The 22,549-nt window shown below is 47.5% G+C and overlaps 1 protein-coding gene across 4 annotated transcripts in view; it reads left to right on the top strand.

Moving 5' to 3' along the window:
- Positions 1–22,549, top strand: part of LOC135828855 (BAI1-associated protein 3-like) — a 56,074-nt gene that overhangs the window by 6,193 nt on the left and 27,332 nt on the right. The window contains exons 1-16 of one of the 4 annotated variants that reach the window (XM_065341287.1): positions 3,169–3,718; positions 8,938–9,045; positions 9,498–9,557; positions 10,068–10,098; positions 10,807–10,845; positions 11,810–11,879; positions 13,116–13,343; positions 14,093–14,137; positions 15,248–15,316; positions 16,133–16,199; positions 17,424–17,531; positions 17,977–18,081; positions 18,472–18,581; positions 19,125–19,263; positions 21,628–21,749; positions 21,988–22,081. In XM_065341287.1, the coding sequence (XP_065197359.1) occupies positions 3,686–3,718; positions 8,938–9,045; positions 9,498–9,557; positions 10,068–10,098; positions 10,807–10,845; positions 11,810–11,879; positions 13,116–13,343; positions 14,093–14,137; positions 15,248–15,316; positions 16,133–16,199; positions 17,424–17,531; positions 17,977–18,081; positions 18,472–18,581; positions 19,125–19,263; positions 21,628–21,749; positions 21,988–22,081 (1,428 nt within the window). In that variant the 5' untranslated portion in view covers positions 3,169–3,685. Of the gene's footprint in view, positions 1–3,168; positions 3,719–5,569; positions 7,287–8,937; positions 9,046–9,497; positions 9,558–10,067; positions 10,099–10,806; positions 10,846–11,809; positions 11,880–13,115; positions 13,344–14,092; positions 14,138–15,247; positions 15,317–16,132; positions 16,200–17,423; positions 17,532–17,976; positions 18,082–18,471; positions 18,582–19,124; positions 19,264–21,627; positions 21,750–21,987; positions 22,082–22,549 lie in introns of those variants that run through there. The other 3 variants (XM_065341286.1, XM_065341285.1, XM_065341284.1) reach the window with 3 other exon arrangements.

Genomic DNA, 22,549 nt, shown 5'->3' with positions numbered 1-22,549 from the left:
TGGGGAAACCCCTAAGCACCACAGTACATGATGTACACCTACATGTTCCTGATCAAAACGTGCAACTGGATTTTAGAGTACTGTATATCAAACTTACAAAGTTTCGTTTGGAATTCACTTTCGCTATATTCGTTAGGGGGCACGAAAAAACTAAGGTTTATACCAACCAGTTTCCTACCAAACTGAAGTATTGTGTCTGAACATTCGGGGTGACAGACCTCGACCAAAAACGAAATTTAGTACGTAACGAGCCTGCTGGTGGAGTGATCTAACGAAAGATTTCGTGAACGAATTGTTTTACTTATACAGTCCCCTGCCTTCGACAACCACACACTCTGCGCACAGCCTCCTGCCTAAGATAACACCGCTAGCCCCCACATTCTCACAGCTTTTCATACCTTCTCCTGGCATATATACTGGCATGGTCGGCACCCAACCTTCATGTTGCCTAATGATTGATTGCGAGAGCATGAAACTTCAAGTCGCAGCAAACAAGCCTTGATTGTCCTTGTTGTTCTGTTCTGTACTTATTATACAGTATATATGTACATGTATGTACAGCCGCGATTCCATGATATAGAAAACATTTGGAAAACTGCCTGAAGTGTGCTCCATACGCAGGATGCACAGCTCTTTACATAACGGAGGCAAGGGGATCCAAGTGACAGAATGTTGTGTTTCAGAACTTTAGAACTGTTTATGCCGAAGTAATCATCAAATAGCTGTTGTTTCTAATCATCATCATCTGTATGATATAATTACTATGTGAATGTGCCCATGCGCTTCACAATCTCTTCTGGTATTTTTAGTAGACAAAAGGACATTGCGCAGGCAAGCGTATTACATGACCATACAGTAATCGTCCAGGAAAAAATTCGCATTCACCACCTCCGCAGCATAGGTCGCTGGGTATCCCATTGCATTGTAAGTTGCTGATAATCCCTTCCCCTGTTGTGTACAAGTACGTGCCTTTCATTTTCTCGCCGTCTACTCAATTCTATTGGCTCTCTGGACATGCTACAAGGTGCAGAAATAGATACATAAATAACATGTATTCACTGGTTGAGGGAATGGTTAACACATACATGTATTGTGTTGAGAACAGAGGAAGGGTTTAAGTCATTTTGTGCAAACTCGCTAGCTAAGCAGAAAAGAGTTCCCACCCAACAGGCACTACTCTTTCTGTCCTCTCCTCTTCTAAGTCGTCTCCTTGTGAGAAGGCACCATTGCCTGTTTGGTTGAACGACTATAAATGAAAGCACAACAACAACAACAACAACAACAACAACAACAACAACAACAACAACAACAACAACAACAACAACAACAACAACGACAACAACAATAACAACAACAACAACACTATCCCAACCTGCACAGTGTACTGTGGACATAGTGCATGCAGCACAGCGCTAACATTGAAACGTTTGTGTTGTGCAAGTCGAATTGACCATGCGGTAATCACATTTACAGCACCCTGGGCTCGGGTAGCTATTATATGAATGATATGATGCCGACAGGGACTGTAACGAATTCAACCAAAATCTCACGGTGCGCTGTGTTTCATTTGTTTCGACATACTACGACACGTATTCACCATTTTGGTATCAATAGCCTGCTGTGGTGAGCTCTTTTGGAGCTAAACAGCTTTCTGAGTGGTATCACTGGTGTGGCAATATGAAAATCAACGGGATTGTGCTTGAGATTGAGGTAATGTACAAGTGAAGTGGGTCGGCCGTGAGAGCGCATTAAAGTAAAACCTGTCAAGGCGACCACCTGGCCCAGAAGACCACTGCAGCCAGGACCAAGGGATGCTATTATTTTCTAGTCAAATGTCCCTGTAACAGAGACCACACTTTGAAGGTCCCTTGAGCGGTCGTCTTAGACAGGTTTCACTGTTTCTGTATATTTTATTTGAAGGATTCCCCAGAGGCCGCGTAGGCCTATCGAGGGGTCTCTGTTTCTGTACAGATAGGATGAGAATATGAGAATGCAAAGTGAGCAGAGAAGGATAAATAACACAAAGAAAAGGACAACTGGGAAGGAATAGGGCATTTGATGTTTACTGAAGTGAGCATAATAGTTTTCCTCATTGATAATTATTATCAATGAGGAAAACTAGGAATATCAGTGAATCACCTTTGCAGTTGAATTGTATTATTATGGAGGTGTGGAGTGATGGACTTCCACATGCACTTATATGTATCAGGAAATAAGTTTCCACGGGCATTTCTCCAGGACGAAATACTGGCTGAGTGCACTTCACGCTGAGCAGTGGACAAGTAGCCATGGTCTACTATGCTCATTCCAACGAAGTAGCCGTGCTGACGGTGTCCAGCTAGTTGCGATCTCACATTACATCACACAGTACCTTGTGCTTTTGGGATCCATATCCTCTGGTTGTAATACTGGGAAGAAGAGGTTGGTGCGACTTCGGTGATGCTTGGGGAATTGTGTGTTTCTCCCTACATGGGAGCTCGCGCAGCTCGTGGCGGGCGGATCGATGGACTTCTCGCGTGCTCTGGACGGTAGTCGTGAGTCAGTCAAGTGAGAATTTAAGGCACGGCGGCAGGAAAACCGCGAGCTCCCATATAGGGAGCAACACACAATTTAATACTGAGTTTGCATATTTTTCACTCTTTATTCTTGCCAATGTTTGCATTGCATGTCCATCCATTGTGATAATTTTGCCCGGAAAAAGAGGCTTTCTGTAAGTGCTCACTCAGACGAGTGCCCAGGGAAGACGTTCTCAATGCCACCCTCCAACATCAGCCAGGGAAGATATCGGCCCAAAAAAGAGAGTACGGTCAATTATCGTGGCAGTTCCCGAGGGCACTCGCGATGGTCGTTATCACCTGGTAAATCCAGCAGACATGGTCACATCAGCCAACCGGATCAAGAAAAGCGGAATGGAACAGAGTGGACACTTGTTTGTACCCGAATGCCATTACCATTCAACTACATGTATTTTGGTATTCCTAGTCGGCAATATGCTGTCATGATGCGAGTGCATTGACGCAGAGTCGTTACACCTACATGACAGCAAACAATAATTTCTGTAAGTCGTCCACCACATTTCGAAGTGGTAGTGCGCTGTACTCCACTGTGGCATGGCCTGCATTGCATCACAGAAAATCTGTGCACACCAATTGCAGGTACGTGCACGCGATGTACACCGTCACTTACAGAATACATACCAGGGCAACACAGGGGTCCTCCGCCTAGTGACATGCTGTTAACCAACAACGTAGAGTTCAGCCAGTATCAGAGGGCGCCGATGAACAGGCTGCTTCTAAGCAACATATTTAGGAAAGGGTTTGCTCCCCACAACCACTATCTCGTAGATTTAGGAATATTCATGTAATAATACTGCAAGTCTACACTGCACCTACATTATTTGAATATACAAGCACGGAATAGGAACAAACTAGAAAGGCGCTGCAACCCTAGAGCGAAGAAAACCATCATCCATTGTTCTTTGCCTCCCCAGGTTAATCATTTCTATCTAGCTATTTATAGCTAGTAGTATCAGTTCTATCACACTTTAAAACGCTCTTCTTTACTGGTGTCTCGCCATCGTGCAAGAATAAGATACAATACATGTAGTACAGTGAAATACTGTAGTAAAATTGCCCGCCTGCTCTTGAAGCGGAGATTCGCATTCCCCTAAGCATCTAACTATAAAATGGAAGCCGGCGCAGAGAAGGCGGACACTGAGGTACGTACGAGTTACTGCCAACCTTTAACATTGCTATTGCCACCTTTCCCCCCAAGACGTCGGGAATAAACCCTACTCTGTAGTGCCCCATGTTTCTGTTGTGAATCCTCACAGCCCTGTGGGAGTGTATCCCCTGGCCTGCAACACGCAGTCTATGCTCAAGAGGAACACTAGCCTCTATTGACCATGTGTTCGATGTATGACAACTTCAACTTGAAGTAGGCATTTGAAATAGCGCTAGCAGCGGATAGGCATATTGCCTTATAACAATGGATCCACGCTATTCAGCCTGAGAATACATCTTATTCAAGCTATTCAAAGAATGTGCCTATCACCAACTATCCTTTTATCAGGCTTATCTTTTCATTTTGTTTTCTTTATCGTTCTCTGATCGGTACAAGCGAATAGTGTGGGTCGTGTCTCAACAAGGCTGAGCTGGGCGGTGAAAGTGAATATAATTACTGAGTACCCTCATGATGGGCCAGGCCCGACAATTTGGTGTAATGTAAATTTGAATTGAATCGCAGTGAAGAAACAGTTTTTTTGGAGTTGAGAAGTGAAGTTTCCCATAATTATGTGTAAGTGGCTGGCTGCGTTGGAGTTTGCGGACAAAGGTATTATGGATAGATGCGGCAAATGGGAATTTCGGTCTTTGGCCACTTGGTGGTGGGTCTGATCTACTCACCTCCCATCGCCCTAGTATAGGAGCCGCATCTGCACTAGTGAGGGGGGGGGGGGGGTGGAGTCCGTACGGATGCGGAAAACTCGGTCTACAGCCGAGTTTCACGCGAACCGTCAGAATACGGCTGTACTCTTCATATCAACCTAACAGGGACAACCCCTGTATGTATATACCTACTTCTCACGTTCAAGCACTTACTACTTAGTACTACTACATGTAGTACTAAGTAGTAATTGTAGTAGTACACTGAGTCTGTACATGTACATGTCAGTGCTCCTCTTTGGAGGGTTACAAAAGTTGTGTAGTGAGCAAGGCGAAAGGCACCACGTGAATACCTGTTGACTGAAAGTATGAGGGTTTTCCTGTGTACCTTTTTGTTGATTTTTAACAGTCGCAGTGTAACTCAAACATTCATCAGGCATCAGTCCCAGTGGCTCTAAGCAAATTCTCGCGAAGCCGGACACTATGGATGTATTGCCCTTAAAAAACACTTACTCACAACCAAAGGAACCAATATCCAGACATGGAAAGGCTGGACGTTTGACCAGGTCCAGGAAAGGGCACAGGCACACTCTGCGACCAAACCCATGGAACTAAGCTGGAAAGGTCGCTAATGTCACTAACTAATACGCTACCGGAAATGAACATTATTTCAATGAAAGACTGCCTGATTTTCAACTCTATATCTTCATACGCGGGTGTGCACAAATGGGGGTCAACGTTTTCGAGATAAGGTCCGGCTTTGGCGGACTAGTCGGACAGGTTGCTACGGGCAAGCTCTCTAGCTCAGGCAACCAGGCTTTGATTCTGAAGTCTGCTTCGGCGACAGTTTTGTTGTAACCCTACAAGTATCTGTTGCAGCACTGTGACAGGGGTCGATCTCTGTTGACAGGTAACGTCGTGGCGCGGTCCTGACGCAACCTGCTTTGTCTCCAGAGTCCTTTTCAAATTCTTATCATCTTCTTAGCCCTGCAGCGCTGACGGTGCTCTACGTACTACGTAATGCATGCTACTTCACGTAATACGCTTTTATCCTGAGGAGTCATTTACTCTGTATGAATATTTGCTGCTCAACACTTTAGTCTTTTGAAGGACTCTCAAGGGATGGAGATGTGCGAAACTCGCACTCGAGAGAGAAACAAACTTCTTGCTGTTGCCTATCGAGCTATAACCGTATACAGGTGTTATAGGTGACCTCTCGGCCGGCATTCGACCTTGACTCTGGCTTGCAATCTTATTTTTTAAACCGAAAATTTGTATTGGAGTGCGCGTGCGAGCAAGGCCATAGCAAGGCAAGCCAGCCCAGTGTCAACTGCCACAGGATTATCAAGTACTTTGTCAGTTGCACCTTTTTTTGTCGTGAAGTAAGTTAGCTTCGAGTATCGTCACTGACGATTGTGGCTTGGAAGTAGTTAGTTGGAACCCCAACGCGTGTCACATATCAACGCGACTTGAAGCTAAAACAAAGCCTGGAGGCTACCGTGCGTTGCAATGCTAGCGCTAGCTGCTGGAAGTGTACGCGAAGCAGGGTGTACGTGCTTTGACTGCCAGTTACACACGTAGTAACAGTAGTAACACTGTCTGCCGTCGGTCATCGTGTACTTTGCAATGACTTTAGACTTGTAAGTTGTAGTCTAGAAAAAAAACTGAGCGCTGTCACTTGTCAGTGGCCACCACAGTCTGCCGCCGGCTGGTGTGAATCGTTCGCACCTATTAGTATTATCCGCAGGCCACACACATACACGCGGGCAGGACGGAATGGCGTTCGCGCGCCGTTTGCTGGACGGCAGGGACGAGTCTCCGCAATCAAGGCCATCTTCGCCGTCCTCCCAATCGCCTCTTCACAAGGACGAGCGGAAATTAGCCAAATCAGGCAGACACTTGTGGAGTCAGCAGGGCAAGCGGGTGTCCAGAACGCCATCAAAAGAGCAGAAATGGGCACGGGAGTGGACAGCTATCCAGAAAAATAGTACCTTGCCTCGGAGTGGCGAGCAAGCTCTCGACCGTTTGCCATCCGGTGGGAGCTGTCCCAACCTCGCCGAACAGGGCAGAGGAAACATTGCCGATACGAATAAACACGACTGCCTGCAGATCACAAGAAGAACTCTTGGAGTTGGAAGAAATGCAGCTGACGACGAGGAGAAGCGGAAGAAGGACGGGAGGACGACCACGGAGATACAGCCCGGGGGTCATCAGCATCTCGCCAGTGCCGCAATGCAGCGTCAGTACGGCACGGAGGAGGAGGGTGGCGGCGGCGGTGTTGTCGATGCACCTTCGCCCGAGGACGTGACGGCGCAACCGAGTCGCATACTGTTCAAGCTGAATGCTTACACCTCGACGTTTGACGGAGGAGACGCCGGCGACCTCATGTGCTTCGACGGACAGATCACGAGCTACGGAAGCGCAGCTCTGAAAGGAAATGATGTGCTCATTCGACTGGACGAGGAAGGTGACGATGAGAATTACGAAAGCGGCGAACTGTTGACAAGTACGCTGCGGGAGAGACTGCTAAATCGCAGTACTGGATCGCTCGATGATCTAACTATCCGCTCCACTCCACATCAGCAGAAAGATTGGGCAGCATGTCCGTCAGGCACAGGGAGCTTGCCACGCGATTTCACTGCCCAGCACAGGACCAGAATGTTACAGCAACCTGCAGTGCCCCAGAACAGCGTATACAGACATAGTGTGAGTGTGCCAGTAGGTCGGAGTGGTCGCCACACTCCGCCCAGGAACATTTTATCAGCGATCGATGGAGGTTTTCACCCGAAACCGTCGTCCATAACGTGTCGGCACCTCGCCCTGAGACGGGTCAGTTCGCAGCCGCTACTGGAAAATCAGGAACTCGAGAAAGCGATCACGCAATGGCGAGACCAGGAGCCTCTGGTAAGGTGTGTGTGTGTGTGTGTGTGTGTGTGTGTGTGTGTGTGCGTTTGTGTGTGTGTGTATGTGTGTGTGCACAAGCTGCTATGGCTTCTGCTGTAGCATCGCTATCATCGCCTCCGACGATGGGCGTCCAATGGTGTGTGTGTGTGTGTGTGTGTGTGTGTGTGTGTGTGCATTCCTGTGTGCGTGTGTGTGTCTGTGTGTGTGTCATCTGGGCAAGTAGTCATCGTATTGAAAGTCGTAGTAGTCATCGTACTTAAAGTATTCGTCGTACCCGTAATGGTACAGTCGACCCCTGATATATAGCGCACCATTGTGCAGGGGAATTAGTTCTTTATAACAGAAATGCACTTATTCTGTAGATTCCATAAAAAAATGAAAAAAAGGCCGGCACAGTGGGTTGGTCTAAGACATGATTGAGAAACGAGATGTACCAAGTTCAAGTCCTGCTTGGAAGCGGAAGGATTTTAACCGTGCTGCGACCCACAGTTAATTGGGAACTCGTTGCCTGGCATGAGTAAAACACGGATGTGGCAAATGGGATTTAGGCCTTTGGCCTATGGTTGGTGGATCTGATCTATCCTCCCCCACCGCTTAGGAAGCCGCATCTGACGCCTGATCATGGGGTGGTGGCGTCCCACGGAAGCGGAAAGGTGGTTCTTGACCAGAGAGTTGTATGACTAATTGTTCTTGACCTGCCCGGTACGCAAACCCGTCGAATTTTTTTCTTCAAACTGGGACATGTTCAGCGGTTCGCTATACAAGTATCACGAAATTCGCTATAATTATGCAAGTTCATTATAAGTGGAGTCAACTGTACATTGAATTTAAAACCAGTCGAAGACGACAGCTCAAGGGACCTTCCAAACCGGGGTATCCATAACCAGATGGTCTGCTTATCCAGGGTCATTTGACCGGATATAGCATCTATTGGTCCTGGTTGCGGTGGTCTTCTGGGGGGGGGGGGGGACAGGTGGCCACCTTATCGGAGTGGTCGCCATGGCAGGTTTTACTGTAGTTGCACTATGCGGCACCGTGAATATGAGGTAGCAACGTGGGCGGGGCTGGTCCTTGTTGCCGAGCGTTGCCTCCACCAGCGCCTGTAACGGTAGAGCCTAGACTGGAAAAACTGAGCGTTGAATATTTTTTAGAACTATACGTTTAACTCGGATGGTGAGCCAATTTAATCAGTCAGGTCGTCGAATGTCTCAGTCGTCCTTATCAGTTTTGTGCCATTTTGTCGCACTCGCTGACTGCATAATAATGATATGATCTGGTTACATTTGTGGACAGTTAGTCATAACTCGTACAATTTTGTCCTTCTCTTTTTTTTACCATAATCGTTTAAAAGATTATTTTTCATCCGAAACTCAACAGTGCAGCCTCACAAAATTTAGAGGTTTAATATGCAAATGATTTCATGGCGGATTTTCTAACGCACGCCAAGTATACCAGCGTGGGTCAGCGGATTTTCTGTTGGCCGCTAGTGCAAGATTTAGTGCAGCGCTGTGCCGCGACTTGGCGAAAGCATCTCTACCGATGATGTAATCGCATAGCCTGTATAATTTATAGAGGCCCAGGAAGAGGAGAGGTATAGGCTTAATGACCTATTGACTTATGGAACTGATGTTTGGCGTGTTGTCTGATTCAGGTGAAGGACACACATCGATTCGCCGTACGCACGTTACTGTCACGAGTAGGATCAGTGCCGGAAGCGGGACCTTTGACCACGATGAATCTGCTGGAGACTCTGCAAGATGTAAGTTCCCCATGCATGCATGCTCTCTACGTATTTCTGTTGTCTGTGACTTTGGCTGCGTATTCCTTTCTAATCTGCCTTGCTCTTTGTTTTGCTGTCCCTTTGTCTCTTCCTTGTTTTCTGGTTGGAGTGCTGGGTCCCCGTCCCCCCCCCCCCTCCACACACTCAACTGCCCCCCCCCCCACCCTCTCTCCATTTTACTCTCACTCACTCACTCACTCACTCGCGCGCGCTCTCTCTCTCTCTCTCTCTCTCTCTCTCTCTCTCTCTCTCTCTCTCTCTCTCTCTCTCTCTCTCTCTCTCTCTCTCTCTCTCTCTCTCTCTCTCTCTTTTGTGTCTCTTTGTGCCTCCTGGTAATTCCCCTTTCTCTGTCTCTTTCTTCCTCCTCCTCCTCTTTCATTATCACCAGCTGTTTGTATCATAATCATCTTTATCCAATTTACTACCCGCAGATATGTTTGATAGGAGACGAGAGGCATTCACAAGTCGTCAGCGAAGAGAGTACGAACATGGTAAGCATATGCTGATTCAGTGTGGGGACTACCTGCTGGTTGTTGTATCTTGCGTTTAGGTGATGAGTCCAAACTGTGACCGTAGTCCTATCATTGGCAGGGGGGGGGGGGTAGGGGTAGAATGCCAAAGCTCACAGATCAGGCTAGACCATATAACACTCATCTTGGCTGCTGTTATTTCAGACATTACGGGTGTACGTCCACTTTCGTTACGTTAGGCATCTCTCTTTCATAGCTAAATTGCTGGGGAGCATTCTTCCACAGGGAGCTGCTTCTCTGACTCAGTTTTCTACTTACCTGTGCTGGTTTATTGCCGAAACGACTAAACAGATTTGTGCACAGCATAAGTTTTGGTTTGGGGTAAATGGGTCCCGCTGGTTTCTTCGTTTACATCTTTCAAAAAAAAATTGTGTCCGTGGCTCAGCAACTGAATTATTGCGTAATATGGTATTCTGCCGTCGTTGTTCCTGTTCTCAGTGTGTATGGTGTTTCATTCTTGTCTGCTTGCAGCCAGCTGGCCAGCAGTGTCTTTCCGTTCATGGTAAGAGAAGCAGTATCCGTCCACTAGGGTTGTGTGTACAGGCGTTCATATCACTGGCTCCTTATTCTGTACGATACAGAAGTATAAGTTTGGCTGCTGCATGCACTGTACTTTACTGGTTGAAAGTCAAGATAAGTCGACTCCCCATGCTGGGGGCCTAGGTTTCAGATGTAGTCAGACCCTGTTTGGATCCCAGTAGCAAGTTGACTCAATCCTTCTTGAAATGAAGTTGTTTATTTCCTACTTCTAAGTTCGTAAACCATTGTAAACGTATATCCGATAACATTTGGCACTCAATACACTCGCCTAGCATAGGTGTCCGGGGAGGGGAGGGGAGGGGGGGGGGGTTGTAATTTAGATACCGCCCTTGTCGTGGCACAATCGTCTAGTCGCCACCCGGATATGCTGCGCTGCATTTTCAGCAATATACTGCTCAGCAATCTGGTGTGTTGAGTGGCACGATTGTCAGATGTCTTGTTGGACGGCGACGCACTCGTAAATTGGAATGTGTCATTCATGATGATTGCTAGTTGTATGTTTGTTTTTACTGGCAATACGAAGAAAAATGTGTATGTGTGTACGTGTGTGCGTGTACGTGTGTGTGTGTACGTGTGTGCGTGTACGTGTGTGCGTGTACGTGTGTGTGTATACGTGTGTGTGTGTGTGTGGTTGCATGCGTGTGTACATGTTTGTGATCATGTATCCTAGTTGTGGAGGCACGAAGTCTTGCTGCCAAGGACCCGAATGGTGAGGACAGATGTCGAATGCATTGATGATTTGTGTTCTTGGTATGATGTCTGCCTATTTCGAAGGGTACACTTTAGCCGCTGTAGAGTGTGAAAAAGCCTTGCAATAGTGATCCAGTAGAATGTTTTTGGGTGGACACACGCATTCCCAAAGCACTGCAAAGGACGAACTGATTCCGTTTCATTATAAACATTGTTTCATTCGTACCTGCCCATGGCATATTGCCGAAGCGTTTTACGGTAGGACTTGGTTTGGTTCTTTGCAGTGCTTTGAGAATGGGTGTGACCACCAGACTACTTTCTACGTATGAAGCTGCAAAACAAAATCACGGTTCACGTTAGATTCGGCTGGAGACCGAGTTTTCCGCATTCCCAGGAACGTCACCATCCTCTAGGATCAAGGCGCAGATGCAGCTCCTAAAGCAGTGGGAGGTGAGTAGATCAGACCCACCACAAAGTGGTCAAAGACCGAAAATCCCATTTCACTGCCTCCATGTTTCTTTCGTGCCGGGCCGCGAGTTCCCAAATTAACTGTGGGTCGCAGCACGGATGGAAAAAATCCTTCCGCTTTAAAGCAGGACTTGAGCCTGGTAGCCTCTGATTCTCAATCATGGTCTTAGACCACCCCACTATGCCTGCCTGAAGCTGCAAGGTGCCGCGAAATTACTTCTCCATAGTGATTTAGCTCACCGTAAAACAAGTTGGCAGAAACTGGAAGCTCCATTGTTGTGCCCAGCCACTGGAGCTTGCAAAGTGTGACGTCATGACTGAAGTAGCCCTTGGCAACATGACTAGGATCTGCCATTTTGTTGTCACCGATCAGTCTGTTATGATGTTGCAGATACCGATGCGGGTAGTTTTACGGGGCCGATCTCTCAGTTCTTCGGCACTCGAACGTACTGTAGAATACTGGAAGACATGGCTTTCGTTCTGGTCTTCTATTATTCCACTATGTTTTTTTTCAGGCTTTAGCGACCCCTATGTGATCATCGGCATGGAGAGCAAGACACGGAAGACGCATCGGCACTTGGACGAGTAAGCGGCCATGCATTTCTTGCACCATGTTCTTTCGTATTAGGGTGTGCACGCTCCACTGCAGCCACTTCATTACATGAAAAGCCTACACACACTATCCTCAACAGGGGCGTCGGACAGTATTTTAGTGTGGTACGGACAACCATCTGAAGCACAGTTTATTCGTGGGGGAGCGGTGGCCGAGCCGAACAATTTGGAAATTTAGAATCCAGATCAGTGTATTTTATTGATTCACGGGGTACCGGGGGCAAAAAGTGGCACGGCCAATACCGTAGTGACCGTGCCGTGTCCGACGCCCCTGCTCAAAGCAAGTAGTCTCTTCGCTGCAAATTACAAATTGCTCAATCAAGTTTTCCGCCAGGAGCCAACACCAGGCTTCGTGTTCTGTCTTTAAATTAGTACTTCCAAGCGGTTGGAGAGCTGTGTCTTCAAACGCAAATGCCACCAAAGGGTTTATGTGGAGGCTTACAGTATCTGGTCAAGTGCTAGTCTCTATTGTTCTTTGCCTTTTCTGTGAAACCACTATTACTTCCAGATAGAATAGTTCTGCGGCCTTTTCAGAAGCCTGATTCAGACCGACTTAAGGCTTTGGCTCCGTCATAAACCCACTATTTAGCAAAAGCCATCATTTTCGTTCTAATTGTGTCGCCTCTCAGTCATAAGTAACGTTTGTTAGCCTGATGTTCACAAAATTGGGCTCTACTCTCTTCTCAGCACGAACACCATGAGCTACAGTATCACTCGACGAAATTAAATTTTGATGTGCATGCCCAGCTTCTTTAGCCTAGCAAAGTAATTCTATCAGCAGGAACACCCTCAATCCCTTTCTCCTTCAGCCATTTCAATTTCCTTGCTCGCCCAGCTCTGATTGTTTTTTTACTACCGCAGCTGGCAGCCAGCAACAGGATCCATGCAAGAATTTCGATGACTTGTACTTGAGAAAAGGGGGAATTCCCCGTTTCATACCCGAAAATGTGCTTGGAGCGAGAAAAGTGAAGTCACCCAACTTTCGATCACGATATATCAAGAACGTTCGTTTGTTGCAGACAACTAGCGAGAATATATAGTTTACGCACTTCTCTTTTGTAAATATTCACCCTGTATTTATTTATTTACTTATTTATCTAAGGATTCCCCAAAGGCTGTCCCCCTATCGAGGGGGTTTCTTGTATGGTTAGTGCGTCAGCGTTTTTCAGCCTTTACTGTGCCTAATTGTGTTCTGCCCCACCTGTGCAGCTTTTTTCACATCGGTTTGAACACACGGCTAAACGCCAAAATATCTCCGATGAGAATGGCGGCACGTGCCCGCTCGCACTCCCCGCCGCGGTCTGACCAGCGGCAGAAGACGACGTCGTCCATGCTGGGAGGTGGTGATCCGGGTCACAACGAGGGCATGTCACGGTACAAAACAACGGAGGTCGTCTACCGCTCGCTCAATCCCAAATGGGACGAGACCTTCTCTATGTGAGTAATTCAAATCGAGGTAGGAATATCAGGGTTCTAACCAGGTCAAAATAGTAGGGAGGCGGGCAGGTGAACAAGTTATCACGTGATTCATTTTTTCCATTTTTCACGGTCTTGCCATGCAAGTACAGGGCGAACCCCAACTCCATCCAAGACAAATGTGGCTTTATGATACCGCGCTGCCCCCCGCCCCCCTACCCCTCCTTTGAGAGAACCCTGAATGTAATTATGTAGGCGAGCACAGTTCATAGGTTTACTGTATGACCTGTATGACCTGGATTACAGCAACGGACCTTTATACGAGACGTTGCTAATGTAAACCATGAAGCGTTTGCGACCGTTTAGTTCGTGAATTACGATGACGGACTATTTTATACTATGATGATTGTCTCGAGTCTACAGTTTGCACCCACCCACCTATTTAATAATTAGCGCGATTTCTCTCCCCCCCCCCCCCTCTTCGCGACGATCATGAACGTTTCAGAATCGCAAAAGTTTCTGGGTTAGCAGTATAGTATTTTGATTAAAAATTCACGGTTTTGGTGAGACTGTAACTGAGTTTTCCGAATCCATAGGAACGCCACCAACCCGGGAAGATCAAATTCGCAGATGCAGCATTGTTATGGTACCCTCTGTTTGTTTCTGACGTAGACTTTTGCAGTAGATTGACCAGGACGTAATGCAGTCCAGTGTTTATTGTTGATTGATGTTCTTTGTGCATTTTTCCTATGTCTTTCTGATCACTAAAGGCGTGTTGATGACCCGAACAAAGCCGTCCTGGTGCTCTTCGTCGTGTAAGCACTTCTGGACTCCACAGTGCAGGCTGTTGTGCGGTCAAGTGTTGGATTCATGTATTCTGCTTGTGCTGTGTGTGTGTGTGTTTGTATGTGTGTGCGTGTGTGTGTGTGTGTGTATGTGTGTGTATGTGTGTGTGTGTGTGTGTGCGTGTGTGTGTGTGTGTGTGTGTGTGTGTGTGTTCCGGAGGCGGCAAGATCTGGATCGCCACTTGGAGCATTGCCTTCCTCCCCCTAACCTCTCTGACAGTACCTCCCATTTGGGAGCGGCGTGGCCAATTTCTGGCAGCTGTCAATAGTAGTAGTAGTAGTAGTAGTAGTAGTAGTGTGTGTGTGTGTGTGTGTGTGTGTGTGTGTGTGTGTGTGTATGTGTGTGTGTGTGTGTGTGTGTGTGTGTGTGTGTGTGTGTGTGTGTGTGTGTGTGTGTGTGTGTGTGTGTGTAAGTCTGTCGGATGTCTGAGGCCCTGCTCTGCCAACGTGGAACAACTGCCAGTGGAGTCCTGGTGGGGTTTCCGATGCCCACACTCGTTTTGTTTGGTGGATTCTTTTGTGGACAGTTCTTTTTGTGATGTGAAATTTGACAGTGTTTTTTCCTCTTTTTTTCAGTCGTTGTCACTGCCACTGTCAGGTTGTTGTTACAGTACAGCAGTTGTCCGTTCTATTCCATTGTTTCATCTGTTTTTCCAGTTCTGCTAGCTGATTCTCTTTATTTGCCACTGCCCCTCATGGTGCCGATGCTTGGATGGAGGTATCATAGTAGTAGTAGTGTGTGTGTGTGTGTGTGTATGTATGTATATGTGTGCATGTGTGTGGATGTGTGTGTGTACGTGAATGCGTGGGCGTCCTGGTTAGCGTATACATGCTGGCGAGTACCACAGTGCTGGCAACTGAAATCCGACCCCCTAGCGGTGCGCCCACATTCTATCGGTCTCTGTTTCGTAGTTTTACCATCCCGTGTTGGGTCTTTGCGATGTGAGCTCAGGGAGTTGGATTTCAGTTGCCAGCTTTGTAGTCAGTGTAAGTAGTACAACACGTATGTTATCATTATGACGTAATGCATGCCGTCTGTGTACCTCTCTGTGCATGCTGTTCTTGACGTCCTGTGTGCAGTGATCGAGACGAAGGCGGTGCAAGGCTACCTCAGCTTCGTGGACGCAAGGCTCTTGCTAACATTGTTGAGTAAGGAACGAAGGCGTGCTCTTCAGCTAGTTGCATCACACATTCAGGATATTATTGTGACGTCATGACATAGATGATATCTGAAATCGAAATGTCAGGCTGTTTATGTGAAAGTTTGTTGTCTGATGGTGGCCCTATGGGTTGAAACTTGGAGTTACAGCTATTTGGTCCCCACATCGCGTGCATTATTTCCTCGCACATCTTTTCCCTAGCATGTTCCCAGCAGATCCCCGCGTTCCCGTATGGCACCTTTGTTCCGTTGGCCTTGGTAGCCGCTTACACGCCTATATTTGCCATAGCTACCCAGGCCCTAGCAATTCGCAGGTCTAGCGTTCTCTCTCAACACCACTAATTACGTATTCCGTGACATGTAGTTGAATGTGTGTCACCAGCTGTGGAAGCTGTGTGCATGGATCATCATTGTAGTAACTTGTGATAGTGGCTGCATGTAGGTCGAGGGCAAAACAAGAGTTTGGATTGGAACAGCGGAGCATGGAGGCTAAGACTGCAGTCTTGCGGATAGAAACTCCCTCTTTGGCTTAGTGGTGTTTCAATGCAATCACTCCCAGCCAGTCATGCTCGGACCTGGTTCAGATTCTAGCATTTGTAAATCCAGTTTAACTTTGTTAATTGACTTTGCTTCCATTGAATTTGCTGGAAACTTGCTATCAGCAATTGTTGAACCCTTTACTGACGAAACATACATTTATCGATCACAGATGCTCGATAAATTCAACAAGTTTACAAACATTTTCAAACTATCGTAACTTGGTCAATTATCAGCCGTTTAACTCTGCTCTGCAATCATCTTTCCAGGTCTGTGCGCAGTCTGGTCAAGGCGGAGACCGATGATTTCATGGGCAAAATCGTCATCCCAATCGATGTAAGTAGACGCTGGTTACAAGAAATACCCTAGCCACGACAGGACCGACGCCACTAGGTAGATCATAGGGGCTACAGGTGCCAGTGAAGCATATATCAGGTCAACTCTGATTTAGCTACCCACACTAGTAGCAAGTATTACCTTCACTGGGGGCAGGGGTAACTGCAGTTGGATCCCGGGACGGATACCCTAATGCCGTCAATCCATTTTCTGCACCTTAGACCTGAGCCCGTAAGTGGGCTCACTTCTAAGTCCACCCAGAGGTTGGGAATTTCAGGGGGTGTCGCCCGTTGGGCGGTTCAGTAGTCAATTGAGTCATCTTTTCAAGATTCCTTTTGTTTCTCTCTCCCCTTTCCTGGGGAGACTCACGGGACCAGTTTTGGCAGTGAGCAACAAGTACAAGTACACGTGTGTGTGTGTGTGTGTACGTGTGTGTGTGCGTGCGTGCGTGCATGCGTGCGTGCATGCGTGCGTGTGTGTGTGTGTGTCTTTGTGTGTGTGTGTGTGTGTGTATGTGTGTGTGTGTGGGGGGGGGGGGGGTGTGCCAGCTAGTTCGGTTGGTGGGTACACTTATGCCTGATTGTGTTGGGTCTGTTGCCAACGGGCTTGGCTACTTGAAGGTGTAATGTTGTACCTGCCACCTTTGTTGGTTCCAGGGTTCATATACTTTCTGTTTGAAGTATACATACCTGTTAACCATGGACTGCTTCTGGCTAGATTAACTCTTGTGTAATCAACGGTGCTAGTGAAGCTTATATCAGATCCACTCTGATTTAGCCACCCACACTAGTAGCAAGTATTACCTTCACTGGGGGCAGGGTTACTTGCAGTTGGATCCCAGGACGGATACCCTGATGCCGTCAATCCTTTTTCTGCACCTTGTCCTCACCCGCTTATTGAGGTGCGGTGAGCCCATAAGTGGGAGCATTTTCAAGTCCACCCAGAGTTTTGGGGATTTCAGGGGGTGTCGGCCGTTGGGCGGTTCAATAGCCAATTGCATCATCTTTCCAAGATTCCTTTTGAGTCTCTCTCCCCTCTCCCGGGGAGACCCACGTGGCCAGTTTTGGCAGTGAGCAACAAGTACAAGTGTGTGTGTGTGTGTGTGTATGTGTGTGTGTGTATGTGTGTGTGTGTGTGTGTGTGTGTGTGTGTGTGTGTGTGTATGTATGTATGTATGTGTGTGTGTATGTGTGCGTGTGTGTGTGTGTGTGTGTACGTTTACAGTCGATACCAGTGCGCGGCCGCACCGACTGGTTTCTCCTGAAGGATGGGGAGTTTCACCATTTGACTAAGGGAGAGATCCTTCTCTCTATCAAGTATGTCCCAGCCTCGGTGAGTTCCGCTCCTATGTTTGGCCCAGCATGGGTGGGTTTTAGCTATAGAGCTTTTTCATGGTACTGTCAGCTTCGCTAATAACGACTGCGGATATAACGACAAGTCGCGAATAACGACAGAATTTCCATGCCCAGAGCAAAGTCCCATTTAACTGAAATACATATTATCGAGACTCCGAGTGTAAGGACACTTCGCGAATATGGACACTTTTCTGACGCCCCGCCGAGTGTCGTTAAGACTCGTTATACGCAAAGACCAGTGTACCATATTTTGGTCATGTGATGTTCACCAGCGCTTGACCTTTTTGTTCTTTCATAAGGTACGTGTGATCCATGTAGTGACAATGAACGGTTGGATGAGTGTTCTTTTTTGCGAAGCGCGCCTTCGCACCATGATCGCTAACGAGCTGGGTGTATTTGTTGGGTTATGCGTGTACTCGCAGCGTGCACTTGCGGAGGACGTGAGTGTCGAGGAGGCGGCCTCACTGGTGAAAACACTTCTCAAGCTCATGTACACGCATGAGTTTATGGATGTTCTGACTTACAAGGTAAGTTGACATCACACCGCGTGCATGAACAAGTACACAAAAAGTATGTAAATTGTTGTGTTTGTTCCCGGGGGAGCACACGACGGCCACTTAAGACCTGGCATATCCACAGGGTGTGAAAGAACCGGGTATTTTGTATGCCTAAGGCAGTCTTATGTGGCGTCCGCGAATGTGTGCTGTCGTGTGAGAGTCGGTCTTTGTCTGTTCTTTTATTGGTTTGAGTGTGGAGAAGGCGCATGATTGAGACATCTGATGTTAATAATGATAGTACCTCATCTCTGTCTCTCTCTTCCTATCTCTCCCTCCCTATGTCTCTCTCTCTCTCTCTCTCTCTCTCTCTCTCTCTCTCTCTCTCTCTCTCTCTCTCTCTCTCTCTCTCCACCACAACAGCAGAGAAGTCCACAACAAGCGTTCGGTATAGGCCTACAACCCGCTCACCAGTGCATTATTGATCAGGTTCAAGCACAGCTGGACATCACCGACGCCGACCTGACGGCAATGTTAGTGCACCTACTTGTGTGTATTGTACCTGCCTAGGTACTGTGTTAGATTTGCCATGGTGACAATGCCATGTTTGCCATAGCAACCCGCTCGCTAGCATTGGGTAGCTATGTTAGTGGACCTACTTGTGTGTATTGTACCTACCAAGGTACTGTTAGACTTGCCATGGTGACAGCGCCATGTTTGCCATAGCAACCCACTCTTTAGCATAGGGTGGCAATGTTAGTGACCTACTTGTGTGCCTTGTACCTACCTACGTCACTACGGTATTGACCATACCACTTTTTGCACCAGGTACCCCGTGAATCAATATAATACACTGAACTGGGATCTAAAAAGAATTCCAAAATTTTCGGCTCAACAACCCCTCCCACTCCAGTAAATTGTTCTTCAGATGGCTGACCGCACCACACTAAAAAACCTTCCGAAGCCCCTGCTACTACTGCACAACACCTCTGCACAGTTGGGTAATCAGTTTTATATGCGTCATCCCTGAGCTTTCCATGTGATGTAAGTGAGTGGCTGTCTTTTTTTTCTTGCAGGAAGTTGCTAGCATTCCACAGCCTAGCCATGGACCATGACATCGTGCCGGCAACTCGCGAGACAGTGGTCGGGGCTATTCTTTCCGTTGACCAGGTCGGGGAGAAGATTCCCAGCGCGTCGGCTCTGTCTCCGTATTTGGTGAGTGCGTGCATTGGAATGTGTCAGAACTAAATTGTCACAGGAGGTCTTCTCCTCGAAACAAGAATAGCGTGCAGTGGCTCTGCCCTGTTTAGACACAGGCTTTAGAAATCGTACTTTTCATTACTGCCAGCATTCTTTGTGCATATGATGAGCAGAACTGATGGGTGCAGTATACCTTAGGACCTAACAGCGATAGTAGTAATATATCCACTCCACTCGTATGGACATCATCATTTCTCCGTGCATGCTCATGTTTTGTTTTCGTCAACCACCGCACCATAACTGCGCTCTCCAGCCGACTTCGACTCGACTTTGCCACAGCACTTGACCAGCAATGCGACGCACACGTTGGTAATCGGTTCCTTCGTACTGCTGTTTCGACTATCAAACTCTCGTCAGTGAAGGTTGATATTTTCGAACGGCTACAGGGACATAGCGTGTCCCCCTTTCAGGGGATGCATGGCCGCTTCACCTAAGTGGCCATCCGTAAGTGGGCCATCCAAAGCATATACAGACCCAAGGGGTCAAAATTTGGAAAATTGTTTTTTTGATTGGAATTTGTTTATATGGACATAGTGAACCTCTGTACAAAATTTCAGACTGGTACGACACATAAATCAAGCTTAAAATCACTTCATTATGTCTTGGGGTCCATATTCTACGTTCGCAAACAGTATTTTCATCTTTCACCGTCGTTTGTTCCACATACACGATGTTTTCTAAGCCCAGGTTGCTTCTTTGCCTTAGATAAGGTAGGGCAGTACTTCCTTGTTGAGGTAGGAGCAGCGCTGTTGCGACGATCCACCAGGCGCAAGGATGGCAGGGTGACCGCCTGGCACGCCAGCATTAGCTTTCAATAAGTTTTTCTAAAATTCAGGACCATCGCAGATCTCACGCGCCCACACTGTTCCAACATTGCACATATATCTGTTTGCGGCTTTATAAACTCCACATCAGAGCACTGATTGACCGAAGTCCTTTTGAAAACTTCATAGGACACTGCATCATCTTCCTCACATTCTGCATACCACTTGTACACAAGGAGCTTGGACAGTGATGCTGGCAGGTATGTTGGGGATATTCCTGCTCTGCCCCGTGGTGCAGCTGGCTGTGGCATCCCATGGACGGCTGCATACTTCCTAATGAAGGTCACAGCATGCTCAGCAACATCCCCAAGAGTCACATTCACATGCGATTTGCCAGCCAAGCCATGCAAGGGTTGTTCTGCTTTCGCATCGTCCACAATGCCCTGTAAGGCTGTAGCGACTTTAGCATGTAAGGACTGAGACCAAACACATCGAGCACCACAGACTGACAAACCTGAGATCCCAGCAGTGAATACGAATAGTGGTGTCGAGCTGAGCCAGGTTCAGAGCGAAGCGCAGTTGTCAGAACGCCCACAATGAAAACTTTGCTTTCTTTTTCAGCTGCTTCGCGCTGAACTTCTGTAGCTGCTTCGCGCTGAACATAAGCTCTTCCAGCAGCTTGGGCGACGGCGATTCGTAGTGGTTCTTGCCCTTACAGCTGCAGCCGGATGACTTCAGGTCTCAACTATCTGCAGTGATTAGGGCACGCTCTTGATCTGCTGATCCCTGCCCTGTCGCGCCGGCGCCGTCATCGCTGTCGGAAGCAGTGAAAAGTTTGTTGTGTACAGACTAACTGGAACTGCGCTGAGGGCTTCTCCGTAGTCGACGCGTTTCTTCTGTAACTCGATGCTGCTATCACTGTCAGATGAGCCATCTGAGTGCCATCTGAGTGCCATCTGAGTGCCATCTGAGTGCCATCTGAGTGCCATCTGAGTGCTCCTCCGCGGAAGCTGCCTGCTGTACTTGACCCTCAGCGGAGCTTGACTCGCCCGACTCGGAATTTTAATAGTAGCTCGCGTCAAGTGGTTCAAGTGCATTTCGCTCTTCCGCAGCCAGCCCTATGGGCTCCAAACTGCGACGACGACTCATTCTGCATGTGCACTACACTCGATCCAACAAACTTGTGAGCTTTTCTCAAGATCGTCTTCTTCAAAGGATAGTCGCCCACTCGCCTTCTTATCGACGACAAGGATGTAGTCGAAACAAAAATAATCTGATCACTTCCAAGCCGCGCACGCTTTACCAGAACGTTATGTCACCTTTGAAACGTCATAACTTGATAATTGATATCAAGGTGCTTAGGTTGTTTTCTGCCTTGGACGGCCCAAATACCGATGTTTATTAGAAACGAAAAACTAGTCATTTCTCTGCACGAATATTTTTTAGGGCAGGGGTGCATGTGCCCCATGCCCCATACGGGCTACGCCACTGAGGTAATGAATGCTCATGTTCCATGTATTGTGCTGTATTTTCACTTGTTCACTCGTATGTCAAGGCCAAGGACTTGTCCCGGACGCTCGATACCCTGGGCAATGCCATGCTGCAGTGGGGTAATCGCCTCCACGAGCTCTTCCCACCCAGCGACAACGCCAGTATGGACATCATCGAAACCCTGCGGTGAGAGCGAATGTATATGACTTATCATATGACTGTGTAACCATGGACACGGCCAAGCAATGGCCGTAGAGAGTGCAAAGCATTTCGGTACATGCCAGCTCCTAATGGAGCCAATATATACCAATAATTTTTGGATACTTCTAGGCATGTCCAGTAATTGAAGGCAAGGATGTGTGCCTCTGTGCGTGCGTGCAAACACATGCGTTTGTGTATGCGTATGTGTATGTTCTTCGCACAGTGTATTCAAGAGCGTCATGGCCCTGCCGTTCTACATACAGCACAATCAGCTGTCACCGGACTACGCAAGAAAAAGGCTGGAGACCGTTTTGAAGGTTCGCATCCAGCTCCATTCTCCCTATCCATTTCGTTGCTGTAGAGCAATACATAATATACCTGGTGTATTCACTACAAGTGATTTTGCCACAGCAGAAGCAAGGCAGAAAGCTGAAAATCTGTGCTGGTGATCTCCTCAAAGTGATTTAGCAAGGAAAGCGGATGAACAAATTTTGGAATCTGTGACCCACTATTTGTGCATCTTGGTGGACATGTAGTCAAGACTGCAAGTCGACGGAGCTCCCTAAACCTCACCGCTACTGCCGCGAGCCATGTTGTGCGTGCTTCCCCAGCTGCAGCTCATACTTAGCATTAATTTTAAAAGTGGTTTTAGTAAAAAAATAAATAAAACCCTGACGGCGGTGCATGGACCCGACCCCATTCTTTTTCAACGGATACTACACTGGATTACGACCGTATCACATTAGTCGTCTAAACGCACTCGGTCTCTCCGATTGCCGCTAGCC

Source organism: Sycon ciliatum, chromosome 12, assembly GCF_964019385.1.
Source record: "Sycon ciliatum chromosome 12, ocSycCili1.1, whole genome shotgun sequence".
NCBI classification, from domain to species: domain Eukaryota; kingdom Metazoa; phylum Porifera; class Calcarea; order Leucosolenida; family Sycettidae; genus Sycon; species Sycon ciliatum.
This window is presented reverse-complemented; position numbering and strand designations above follow the sequence as displayed.